The sequence below is a fragment of the Sceloporus occidentalis genome, unplaced genomic scaffold (genome assembly GCF_023333645.1).
Source record: "Sceloporus occidentalis isolate IW3139 unplaced genomic scaffold, rSceOcc1.0.p SCAF_13, whole genome shotgun sequence".
Lineage (NCBI taxonomy): Eukaryota > Metazoa > Chordata > Lepidosauria > Squamata > Phrynosomatidae > Sceloporus > Sceloporus occidentalis.
The window spans coordinates 10,941,939-10,954,287 of NW_028316993.1; the positions used below are offsets into that span (position 1 = coordinate 10,941,939).

General features: G+C 54.4%; 1 protein-coding gene and 1 pseudogene across 5 annotated transcripts; both read left to right on the forward strand.

The window, feature by feature from the left end:
* The first annotated feature begins 948 nt into the window (after positions 1–948).
* MEAF6 (MYST/Esa1 associated factor 6) lies at positions 949–7,451 on the forward strand. Of its 4 annotated transcripts, XR_016271844.1 has the most exons (9): positions 949–1,134; positions 1,741–1,856; positions 2,561–2,648; positions 3,243–3,288; positions 3,511–3,700; positions 5,859–5,888; positions 6,041–6,099; positions 6,626–6,659; positions 6,808–7,451. XR_016271844.1 is itself a non-coding variant. In XM_089478748.1 (8 exons), exons 1-8 carry the CDS (start codon positions 964–966, stop codon positions 6,814–6,816), a joined length of 684 nt encoding a protein of 227 aa, XP_089334874.1. In that variant the 5' UTR covers positions 949–963; the 3' UTR covers positions 6,817–7,451. The 4 variants fall into 4 exon arrangements, 2 of the variants coding, with proteins under 2 accessions (XP_089334874.1, XP_089334875.1); XR_016271845.1 differs by lacking the exon at positions 5,859–5,888; XM_089478748.1 differs by lacking the exon at positions 6,041–6,099.
* A 1,456-nt stretch (positions 7,452–8,907) lies between these two features.
* Positions 8,908–11,950, forward strand: LOC149304954 (uncharacterized; annotated as a pseudogene). Its single transcript, XR_016271878.1, has 5 exons — positions 8,908–9,090; positions 9,599–9,698; positions 10,086–10,270; positions 10,600–10,720; positions 11,305–11,950. The product of XR_016271878.1 is annotated as an uncharacterized LOC149304954 (transcript).
* The last annotated feature ends 399 nt before the right edge of the window (positions 11,951–12,349 follow it).

Here is a 12,349-nt window from a genome sequence, read left to right on the forward strand (position 1 = left end):
AACCAATGCAATGGACCTGGGGAAGAAAGGGATTCTGCTCTGGATGATCCTAGTGTAGCAGCATGTCCCTATGTACAACAGGCAAGGTAAGCAGCGGCTGCCACCAGAGTGGCTTCCTGAGCATGGGCAGAGAGCATTCTTGTTTACTTAGCAAGGCTAATATTTGAAGGGCTCTCATGCCGGGGATGGAACAAGCTTGTTTTCTGCTGCTACAGAGAATAGGATGCAAGCTCCAAGAAAAGAGTAAGGACTGTTTGACAGTGGCTCTCGTCTTGGAGGTTGGCGGAGTCCCTTTCTTTGGAGGCTGGACGGTCCTCCATTGAAAGGCGGCCTTGGTCTGTGAGTTCCTGCACGGCAGGAGAAGAGGACAAATTCCAACTCTAGGATTCTGATTCTGTGGCTTTTTGGGTGGGGTCCTCTTTCAGGGCAGAAAGAGAGGGCTGGACTCGAGGGTCCCGGGTGTGTGTGTCTTTATATGTACATTTTGGGTCTATTTCATGGGGGGGGGGGGGAGGCAGTATTTGTACACTGGGGGCTAATATCCCCCTTCCCAACGCAATGGCATCTAGAAGTGTAGTAGACAATGGCTGTGTTGTTGTTGTTGTCGTTGCTGTTATGGCTGGCCTTGTAGCCCTCTGCCTCCACCTTCAGGGGTCCTTCCTTGGCAAGAAGGCTGTGTGGGGAGGGGTCTTGCCCCACCAAGAGAGGCCGAGAGAGTGTGCCTTGACCTTGAGACCCAGAGGGTTGGAGGCCTACAGGAGGTGTGTGTATTTCAAGGGGCCCGAGGCTGGGCCTGGGCCCCGAGCGAGGCCTCTCTGGCGGCGGAAGCAGCACTAGGCCAGGCCCAGGCCCAGCCCAGGCCTACTTGGCTCCTCCTCCGCTGCCGCCTGCCTGCCTCTGCTGCTTCTTCCGGGCGGAGGCGTTCTGGGGCCTGCCTTCCTCCCTCCCTCCCTTCTTCCTTCGATGGCGGCTCTTCATGGCGGCGGGGGCGGCGGCGGAGGGGGGGTCTCGGGGGGCGGCGGAGGGGGGGTCTCCGGGGTCTCAGGGCCCCCCCCGAAGGCCGGAGCCCCCCCGCAGATACCGGACACACGCAGGGAGCTGGCCGAACTGGTCAAGAGGAAGCAGGAGCTGGCGGTGAGAGGGAGGGAAGGGAGGGCACGGGAGGACGACCCCTCCCTCCCCCCTCCCTCCCTCCCCAAAGACATCCATCCATCCCCCCTTCTCTCTCCTTCCCTTCGCTTCCCAGCCCTTCCTCCTCTCCAGTTATCCCTTCTTTCCTTGCCTCTCTCGCTTTCCTTTTCTCCTTCCTCCCATTAACCCCTTCCTTCCTCTCCCTTTCCTTTTCCTTTTCCCTTTCCTTTAATCCCTTCTTTCCTTCCCTTTCCTCCTTTCCATCAATCCCCTCTTTTCCTTTTCTCCTTCTTCCCTTCCATTAATCACTTCCTCTCCCTTTCCCCTTTCCTTTAATTCCTTCTTCCTTTTCCTTTCTTTCTTCCTCCTTTCCATCAATCCCCTTTTCCTTTTCCCCTTCTCCTTCCTCCTTTCCACCAATCCCCCTTTCCTTTTCCCTTTCTCCTTCCTCTTTTCCATCAATCCCCTCTTCCTTTTCCTTTCCTCCTTCTTCCTTTCCATCAACTCCTTCTTCCTTTTCCTCTTCTCCTTCCTCCTTTCCACCAATCCCCTCTTCCTTTTCTCCTTCCTCCTTTCCGTTAATCCCTCCTCCTTCCTCTTCCTCCGCAGGAGACTCTGGCCAATTTGGAACGCCAAATCTATGCCTTCGAGGGCAGCTACCTGGAGGACACCCAGATGTACGGAAACATCATCCGCGGCTGGGACCGCTACCTCACCAACCAGAAGTAAGGCAGGTTTTTTTTGGGGGGGGGCAAGGGGTATTGAGGGGAAACTACGCCAGAGGGGGTCCCAAACCCACAGCCACCTCCCCTGGCACAATCTCCCAAAAGTCAGCAAAGGGGCTGCAGCTCTTTGGACACCATCTTGGGCCTCTCTTCTGACCCCAAAGGGACCTCCTCGCCCTTAGGTACGGGAGCATCCACCTAGACCTCCAAATCCTGGTTCTTGATCGTAGCTCACATTCCCATTGTCACTGGGGAAATGGGTTTTGGGAGCCAGGCATCCCTCTCAGACCTCCCCATCTCTGGACATTTTCCTCCAATTTCCCAGCCCGCTTGCCCCTACCTGCTCCCTTCTCCTTCTTCTCCTTCTGGGGGCTCCAGGTGCTTCGGCTGCCCCCTTTGTGCCCCTGCAGCCTTGGTGCCTCCCAATGCCCTCTGTCCCATTTCCTCAGGGCCCACAAGCAGGGCTTGGGAAGGGCACATGAGGGGCCCTTGATGGCCAGAGGTGGTCTCCCGGGGAGCAAGCCCCTCAACCACACACACACACACACAGATACACAGAGAAAGCCACACTTCCCACATGCACGCAAACCTTGGCGTATGTCTGCACACACCTCCCTAGGCTGGAGGCCCAGCTGCGACTCTGGCTTCTCTCATGAATGATGCGCTCTCTCTCTTTCTCCCTCTTTCGCTCTCGCCTTTGCCAGGAACTCCAACAGCAAGAACGACCGGCGGAACCGCAAGTTCAAGGAAGCTGAGCGCCTCTTCAGCAAGTCCTCCGTCACCTCGGCCGCCGTGAGTCCCTTGTCCTGCTTGCCATCGGGGCTGCTGCTGCGCCTCTCTCTTGCCCACCCAGCGCATGGGATGCATGAAAGGGAGGCCTTGCACCTATGCTGTGTGCATCGCTCATCAGGATGCACCTGCTCCTGAGAGCATGCCAGACAAAATGCAGCCAGAGGATTCAGGGCCACTGGTCATGCGACTCTCGGCCGGCCTCTCTGTCTACTCCAATGTGGTCCTTGGGCTGCGTGAACCATAAAATAAAACAGCCATAGTCTTTATTTGGAAAAGTAATTTTAACATTCAAAACAAATAAGTAAGTACATTGTTTCATTGGCTGGCCATTGTCTGTGGCATAGTAAAATCACAACAAAGTCTGCTCCGTATCATAATAACAAGAATTAAGAACAGCAGCTCACGGCACTCCTCCGGATCCTGTCCCCTGAAGGCAGGGCCCCCCACCATGGTGTCAATGGCCAGAGATGGGGAGGAAAGTGGGGTTGGAATGGGGCCAGGGTGCTGGCTGCTGGCCTTTCCTGCTGCCCTTCCTTCTCTCTGTCTCCCAGTTGCCCAGTCCTCTTTCTTCAGGCCTCTCCTCTGGTTTTGTAGGCAGTCAGCGCATTGGCTGGAGTGCAGGACCAGCTCATTGAGAAACGTAAGTTGTCTTTCCCTCCCCTTTGCCTCTGGACTCCTTTCCCCCTAATCCTGTGCCTTGCAGACCCTGCAAAGCAGAGGTGGGCACCTTGACTGATCTGGGGTCCCATTTCCCCCTCTCCCTGGCAAATGTCCAGGGGTACCTGATGGTCGTTCTAACCGCCTGGGCGATCAGTGCCAGAGCCCCTCAGTTGAGGCTTTCTCTGCGTTCCTCCCTTCCCAGGGGAGCCTGGCAGCGGGACGGAGAGCGACACGTCTCCGGACTTCCACAACCAGGAAAACGAGCCGAGTCAAGAGGAGGCCGAAGAACTGGACAGCGCTGTCCAGGGAGTGAAGCCCCAGAAGGCCGCCTCTTCTGCCTCGGGCAGCCACCACAGCAGCCACAAGAAGCGGAAGAACAAAAACCGACACAGGTGGGCCAGGAGGGGTTGGCGGGGCAGCAGGGCTCCTTGCAGGCAGAGGGACAGCGGCCAGATGGAAGGCCCTTTCCCTTGGAGGGGTGTCTGGTCCCAACCATAGCTCCCAGACCAGATATTTCTCTCTTTTTGTTGTGGTGTGCTGGAAGGGCTTGACAGTACAGAGGAAAGGGCCTTTATTTTGTCACGTTTGCCATTGTCTCATCCAAGAGGTTCTGTGCTCCCAGCCACCCTGTGAGGTAGGCTGTACATTGAGAGAGAAGCAGAGAATGGCCCATGTTTGCCCAGATTGCTTCCAGGCTGAGTTGAGCCTTCTGACCTTGCTGGGCAGAACCTGCCGCTGCTTTCATCCTTCCCACCCCTGGCTACCTCTCCCCAATGCATTTAGTTATTTATCCTCATCTCCCTTTAGGCTTACTGGGAGAAAAGCAGCCCTGAGGGGAGGCTGGTAGAGGAGAGAAGAGAGGCTTTTGCTCACATACTTTAATATTAAAGTATTTATATCCTGACCTGTATCAGGAGATCTCAGGGTAGCTTGCCAATACAATCAATTTAAATTTTGTTAAAAGTAACAGATAAGAGCCTAAGAACACATTAAACAAGGAAACGGTTCAGAACAAGTTGGAAGCAGTTTGAGACCTGGCAGATGTAGAGATGTGCGCAAAATAGTTAGAGCTCCAAGGCTTTAATTAAAAAACCATGTTTTAATTTGGTGCCAGAATTAACTCCCCAAGAGCAACCTTTGGAGGAGGACTGGGGTGCCACAGCAGAGAAGGCCCTGCTCCCATCTCCTGACCAGTGGGGCGAGTGGTCTTCAAGGGCAGCCCCAGTGTAGCCATATTTTCTGGTCCAAATAGCAGCATTCTGCAGCAGATGCTGCCGCAGATTCCCAAAAGATGCCTCCTTTGAAATGCATGTCCAACAGAAACTAGCTTGCCCCCATTAAGATTTTGAAAAGACAGGCCTCTGCCTCAATGCAGAAATCAAGAAAAAGAGAGGGAGTGAAATGGAGTCGGGGAAACTGACAGGCATGACTAGTTATGCATACAGAATTATAGAACAGGTCAGCTGGCGAATATGCCATGGGGAGAGGGTAGCAAATTAAATCCTTTGTTGCTGAGCAAAACGGGGAATTCCCCAAACAACTGATTATTGTCCTTTGTTGCATAGAAATGTATCTAGGCAGGAAGCAGGCTTGGTTTTGCTCTGGCCAGAGAGCTCAGGACAAAGCTGAGAGCAGGGAGGGTTATTCCATGATGCCAGCTGTGCCAGGAGGCAAGAGGATGGCAGCAGGCAAGGACAGTGCTAGTGCCAGCCCTGGGAGGCAAGAGGCTGTCTTCAGCTCCCCAGCTGCCTTGGGTCTGGGAATGGTGCCTCTTTGTTGAGTTTGGCTTGTGCCGTTGCCAGGATGGGGACCCGGTTGGGGGGGCGGCGAGAGAGGAACCCCTTCCAGTCCCTGCAGTTGGGGGGAGCTGAGGGCACCTTGTCCCTAATTGAGGGTCCCGTTCTGCATATAGGGCAGTCTTGCTCAGGGCAGTTCTGAGCTGGGTGCAGATTCTGTGAGAGCCTCAGAGAAATCTGGGTGGTTTTCATCCTTCCTTCATATTCCATGACTCCTGGGAGTAGTATGTGTGTGTCAGTAAGGAGAAAGATCTGGTATTTGTGTTGCCTTTGCCTTGTGTGTTTCTGTCCCTGTCTTGTAAGGTTCCTGTCTTGGCTGGTGCGTGAGGCTATGTGTGTGTTTGTATTTGTGTGTGTCTGTGTGAGAGGGAGCTGTCTGGGCAGAATCTCTTCCAGCGCTGTCCCCTGCCTCCCCCTTCATCCTCACCTGCCTCCTGGGCATCCCCTGTTATTTGGCCCCTGGCACTCCTGGCTACCCATTGCCTTCTGAGACCTCTTGGCTTCCTCTTTCTTTCCCTCCTGGGATCACCCGCAGAGATGCTCCAAGGTGGATGGGGCTGGCGGTGGGGTGGAAGTGGGGCTGGCGGTGGGGTGGAAGTGGGGCTGAGATGGTGTGTCTGTGGCTCTTCTTTTTCGGATTGATTTTACTTTGAAATGATCTTGCTAGGGTGATTCTAATCAACTAATGGATTTTAATCAATTCCTTAGTGTATTAATTTCTCCTGCTTTCTTCCTTTCAAATGCTGCCCCTCAGCCCGTCTGGCATGTTTGATTATGACTTTGAGTAAGTTTGACTTGCCTTGATTTGGGTTTCGTTTCTTGCCGTGGTGCTAGTGCCTAGAGACCTGCCCTCCTCTGTGACCCCAAACCTTCCTTCCCAAGCCCCCTCCCACCCTCAAGGCTATTCTAACCCATAGTTTATCTGTTTAATTGTAGGTATGTATATTAGGTTAGGCTGGCAAGGTTTTTAAAATAAGGACAAAAGCACGATGGAGGTAATGTTTCATTTAATAACCTTGGCAATTTCCCCCCATAATCAGCTTCCCTCTTCTGCTTCTTTACCTTGTTTTTAAACAGCAGATAAACTTCTACTGAGGGCTTCTTTTTTTCTTTTGTTGGTTTATTCTTGATTTTTCCTGCTTTGCTTTCTAAGGCTACCGGCCCACCTGGAGTCATCAGTCTCTCCCCCAGCCCCAATTGGAGAATTCCCAGCAAAGCCAGTCCTCCCAGAGGCCCATTCAGTTGCTGTAGCTTCTCCCGCTGAGAGCTGCACCACCGTTAACACGCTAACATAGTGCATGATGTTCCCGTGGTCTTTGGATGCTGCCTAACCCTCTAATCCCGTTTCCCCACCTCCTGATTGAGGGGGGGATCTGCCTTTTGGTGCCGGTCGCGGTGCGGGTGGAAGGTCTGCTTCCAGTTGGATGGGTAGGCGGGATGGGCAGCCGCTCCCTGCCCTTGGCGAGGGTCTGAGCTGCCCCCTGGCCCAGACTCCATTCTGTGCCCCTTTTTTCTTTGCAGGATCGATCTCAAGCTGAACAAAAAACCCCGAGCTGTAAGTATTCTTTCCCCCATCCCTTGATTTACATCCCCCTTCCATTGTGTCTCTGCCCATATGTGGCTCCTGATAGCGCAAGAGGGTATAATGCGCAGGGGCTACTCATGCCACCCCACTGACCCCCGCTTGCCTCCCTTTCCTGCAGGACTACTAGCCCCTCCATGCTGGATCGTCCCTTCTCCTGACCGACCCTCCTTCCGCCTGCCCTGGTCGGCCTCAAGAGACTGAATAAGCACAACGCTCCTTCCTAGACCCTGCGCCTCCTCCTCCTCCTCCACTCTGTGTGGCCCGGATCCGAGGGCAGCTGCCTCTTCTTGTTCCCGATCAATCTCCTTTGGGGAAGAGAGCCTTCTTCTGACCGGCCAGTCTTCGTCCTGACCATTTCTGAGCGTGTCCAGTAGCCATGGCAAGATGCTCCCTTCCATGTTTCCTTCTGCTTCTCCGACACCTCTGGTTGAATTTTCCCCCCTCCCTTCTTGTATCTTCATTTTTTAAAAATAAACCTTGATATTTAATTTTCCATTTTTTTAACAAGTGAGATGAAATGTGCAGCCTGTTTGTCCGTTAGAACCTTTTTCTTCTCTGGAGCCTGAACTTGGTGAGCCATTTCCAAAAGAAAGAAAAGAGGTGTGTGTGTGTGTGGGGGGGGTTGCATTGTGCCGCTCTCCTGGAGCATCTGCTGCCAAGATGGGCAAAAGAGACCTGGTGGAGGGGGTGGCAGTGGGCAGGGCAGAGACTCCGTTTTCCTATTCGTGCCTGCTATTTGTAAATAAAAATGATATAAAATTTCCCATTTTGCCGAGCCTCTTTCTGTATGCATGCTGTGCTTGGAGGCTGCCCTGAAGCCAAAAGACCTTTCTTTAGGGGCAGCCAAGAAATTGGGCTGCGTGAATGTCTGGGGGGAGCAGCGGTGCAGGTGGGGGGGTATTGGTGGTGGTTAGTATTGAAGAAACCCCAGAGCAGTGGAATTGGAGAACAAGGAAGAGATGCTTACAGCAGCCTTCAAAGGTTTATATGGAGAGTGCCTTTGAGCAGAGGCCTTCTCCCCAGCCCCGTCTTTGCTTCCTCTGCTCTTCTGTGGGGTGGCTAAGGAGACACGTGGCCTCTGTGGCCACTCTTAATCCTGGGAGCACCCAATGCCCCTCTCCACCTTCAGATGGGATTAAGGCTTGCGGCAAGATCTAGTAATCCCTTTCCCTCCGATGCCTTGATCCGCTCTGTCCCTCCCTGAGGCAGCGGCCTAGAGGGCAAGCAGGTCTGCTTGCAAGGGGTCAGAGCCAGCAAAGTGGGTCTGGGCTTCCCTCTTGGGGTGGGTGGGTGGGTGGTGAGGAAGAAGAGGGAATCCCCCTCCCCAGGAAGGCCAGAGGCCTTGAGAGAGTGAGCGCACCTGGCAGAGAGGGAGGCTGGCACCCATGGCACCGGGTGGGCAGGAGAAGGTCACTGCTGCCCCCTCCTCATGAGTACTCAGAGCACAAGCGCCACCTCTCTATGGATTTGCTTCAGTCTACCTTTACAGCAACCCTGCCAGGTAGGCAAAGTGGGTGGGTGAAGGGAGGGGGCTTGACCAGCCCTCCTGAGCTTCTGGGATCTAACTGGGCTTTGGGGCCCTGAAGGAGATGAAAAGGAGGAGAAGGGAACAGTGCCGCCAAGGGTGGGCAAAAGGGGGTGTTGGCCAGGACTGGAGGTCAATCTCCCCTTCCTCCCTACCCCCCCCCCCCATTTGTGCTCTTTCTGTTCCAGAGGTGCCATGCAAAGGCAAAGGCAGCCAGCGGACCCCCTCCTGAGGCTACTGAGCCCCCGAGGCTGCAGCCAAGTGCTTTGGAGGCTGGTGCCCAACGTCCTGGATGGCATCCTCCTCCTCTGGCGGATGGTCTGGGTTGGTATGCCCCTTCCCCGCCAAAATAGTCCTAGTCCATTATCCCCACTCTGACCCACTTAGCCACTGGTCCACGCGGCATGGCTTATTCTCAAGAGGACCCCAAAGGGCTTGGACTGATGAAGGGGACTCTTTGGGGGGGACGGGAGGGCTTGTGCCAGAGCATCTTTGCTGAGAAAAGGCCCAAAAGCACACCGAAGCATCTCCATCTCTTCTTGTGTCGCTTTCTGTGAAAACAGGTTGAGCGAGTGCATAAAGAGCTGACCTGCATCTGAATGGTTCCCTTGTATCCCGTCTAGCGCTTCACAGACAAAACCCAGGATCACGTGTGGCCAAGTGACCCCAGGGGTGGGTGCCCAAGGAGGCAAAATGAGGAGGACACAAGCCGGGAGGAGCTGCAGCAGTTTGCTTTTGCCTGAGCCACATCTTGAGTGTGCAAATAAGCGTGCGCTCGTTGGCTTCAGGGCTAACTCTCATTTCTCAAAACCTCTCTAGGCTGCCTTGTTCTTTTACAAGCTTTGTTGGGAAGCCATCTTCCACCTGGTGCAGGAGGTAAGTGCCCCGAATTGTGTAGGGGACCAGGACTCACTTCTGTCTGCAAATAATAATTAAAAAATCACTCTTGGTTTTTGATGGAGTGTATGTGTGGGGCAGAAGTGGGGTCTCTCTCACTTTTTCCCTCCTTGTGAAATAACCTAGGGGGGGGGGATGGAAATGTGTCTGGAGTGCAGAGATAGTGGGAATTTAAGGTCAGCAAAGTGTGTCAGTGTGTGTCTCTGTGTTGGAGAAAGGAGTCTGCATGATTCGCAGGCCTGGAGTCCCAGCTTCTCATTCTACCAGGGACAAGGTCCTTCCCTTGTGGCTTCCACCAACAGCTCAGCCTTGAAGCAGCCAGGCAACCTTGGCTCATGTGCAGAGTGCTTTTATCTCCCCAGGGGTCTGGCTTGGGCCTCCTGCCCATCTGGACCAAAGATTGCTCTATGCTGCTCATATTTGAGGTGGAATTCTCGGCCACCCCCTGCCTGACTGCTGCACCCTTTTTGCATTTTTCCTGCTTCAGGGCTGCTCCTCCCTGACTTCGTGGCTGGAGGAGGACAGCGAGGGACACCAGGAGGACAAGCCCTTATGCCCATTGGACAGTCCGTGGCCCCTGGAGGCAGGTTGGCTCAATGAGGACCGCCAGGCATGCTGGAATGGGGGGACGTCCATGTGTGGGTCCCATGTGAGGCCTGCTGGAGGGTCCCTTCTGGGGTCCCCTCAGTCAGGACCATGCATTATAGGGTGTGTGGGATCAGGGCCTTCTCTGGAGTGGCACTTGCAACCCTTAGCGGCTTGCCTGGCCTCTGCATTGACATAATGTCACCCCCAGGTGGAAGCCATGCTTTGCAAAAGCTGAGGCCCAATTGGTTTTACCTAAATCCTCACATGGACATACAGTAGTTTTAATTCATGTTAAACTATTTTAACTGGTTTTAGTCTGGGAAGGCAAGGGAGAAGCGATGGCCCCCTGCCTAGCTGAGCGCGGCTTTTCCCCTTGGTGCTTGCAGGTGCCCAGAGGGGTCTGGAGGAGCAGGTCCAGCGGCTGCAGGCATCCAGCAATGCGACCCTGGGGCGACTCTCAGCCCTGGAGGCGGCTGTGCAGTACCTCAGTCAGGAGCTGCGCACCGAGAGGCTCCTCTGGAGCAGCCGCTACTTGGAGCTCCTTCGGGAACAGCAGGGGCTCGCTGTGCAGGTGGGCCCCACGGTGTTAGCCCCATGCCACACACATGCGTACGCACACACACACACACTGGGAGGGTAGGTTGTGAAGACCCTCCATCCCGCCACCCCTTTGGCCTGAGAGCAAAGGGGAAATTGCAGCCCCTCTCCTCCTACACACACACAGAGGCATGCTGCCCAAGATGGTGGGGTCCAGCCCTGGCCACAGCCATAGACGCATCTCCTACATCCCCTCCCTGGATGTCACTGCAGATGGACTGGCTCTCTTTGCCCCTCAGCCTGACTCTGCCCCTTCACCCCATATGCCTGACCTCCCACTTGGGTCTCTCCTTTGGCTTGCAGTTGCAAAGACAGGAACAAGTGCTGTGGCTGCCGGACCTGGAAGGGCAGAGCGGAAGCCCCCAGGAGACCCTGCCCAGACCCTGGGACCCGGAGGACCAGGAGCAGCTAGGCCCCCCAGCTGGTGAGTTTGGGGCAAGAGACCCTCGCCAAGGGCAGGGCCACCTGTTGCTATCCTGATGCCCCTGCAATGACTGAGAGTCTGTCTACACTGCACAGGTATAGCACTACAGTCCCAGTTTAACCACCATACCTCGGTCCTAGGAACTCCTGGAATTGATAGTTCTCAAAGAGGGGTGCACTTAGAATCCCTTAGTGAGCTTCCCTGAGTGGCTGGCAGGTTAATACCAAAGACTGCTTCAGACCCAAATCCCAGGATTGCATCCAGTAGAACTGTGGCAGGTAAAGTGGTATTAAACCTTTACAACTTAGGGGTAGTGCGGACAGCCCCATGTTGCCCAAAGAGGAGGAGAGAAACTCCCAATAATAGTGGCAGGAAAGTTTGGGCAGCACAGCAGCGAAAGGGGGCTGGCAGAGGGTCAGCGGAGGCTGTTGAGAAGGTCAGGATGGTGGCCGCAGAGGGGCACTTGCCTATCAAGGACATTTCGTAGCTCAGCAGCAGCGTCCCCTTTCTCTTTGGAGCATTCTTTGGAAAATGGTGTCATTATCCCTCCCTTCCAAAATTTTCCATCTTCTTGGTTTTTGCAGAATGGGGCCCTGGACCCAAGTGGGCTGAGAAAGAGTGATGTTGTGGCACAAGGTGCAATGACTAGGACAGACGATGGGTGGAGCCAAAGGCATTCAAAGACAGAAGGAAACTTCCTCAAAGAGGCAAAAGGCCACTGGGAAGCCAAGAGTCTGGAGTGCAAGTCCTGTCCCAGAGGGAAATCATAGAATCATAGTTGGAAGAGACCTCAAGGGCCATCCAGTCCAATCCCCTGCCATGCAGGAAATTTAAATCAAAGCATCCCCGACCGATGGCCATCCAGCCTCTGTTTAAAAACCTCTAAGGAAGGAGACTCCACTACACTACAAGGGAGTTTGTTCCGCTCTCTCCTCCCCTACTTTTGGGAATGAATGTCCAGACCCCCATCCTAGTGAAGACTAAAGAGAGAGAGAGTGCATTCCACAGAACAGCCCACAGAACAGAGGCCAACCACAGAAAGCATCCCAGGACTCCCGCATGGGAGAGAGACCAAAAGGCCCACCAAGCTTCCACCTCTGAAGGGCTTCTCCTTGGGTTGGGTGGGATCAGGAGAGTCAAAGAGAACAGTTTGCAGGAATTTCTGACAAAACAGCCATTTCCACTGAAGGCTGCATGTTTAGGAGCTGTTGGTGCAGGCATTTTGACAGTCAAGCACTGAGCTGTGGCTCCTTCTGGAACTGAGCCACCCAGGAAGAGATTGTTCAGGCCAGGGAATGAGGATTTTCTGGAGGATCTTGGGCAAACCCCAAAGTGCCAGCCTCGCTTTGGACGGGCCTCCCCTTCTCCATCAAGTGACCTGGGCAAGTGCTGGGCCCCAGTTCTGCTGAGAAATCTCTTTCAGCCCTCCCCCCCCCCCCCCTCTGTTTCTGGCTGTTAACCTTTAAGCAGAGCACAGATGTGGGGAATTCCCTTTCCATCTCAAGGCTTGGCCAGGAGGCCTTTCCCCATTTCTTCCCGGGAGGGGAAGGACATCTGGCCATGTTTTCTAAGGGAGAGGGCATGCTGAGGATTTTGCAAAGGCAACCTGCCTGCCCTCCTTCCTTGGTG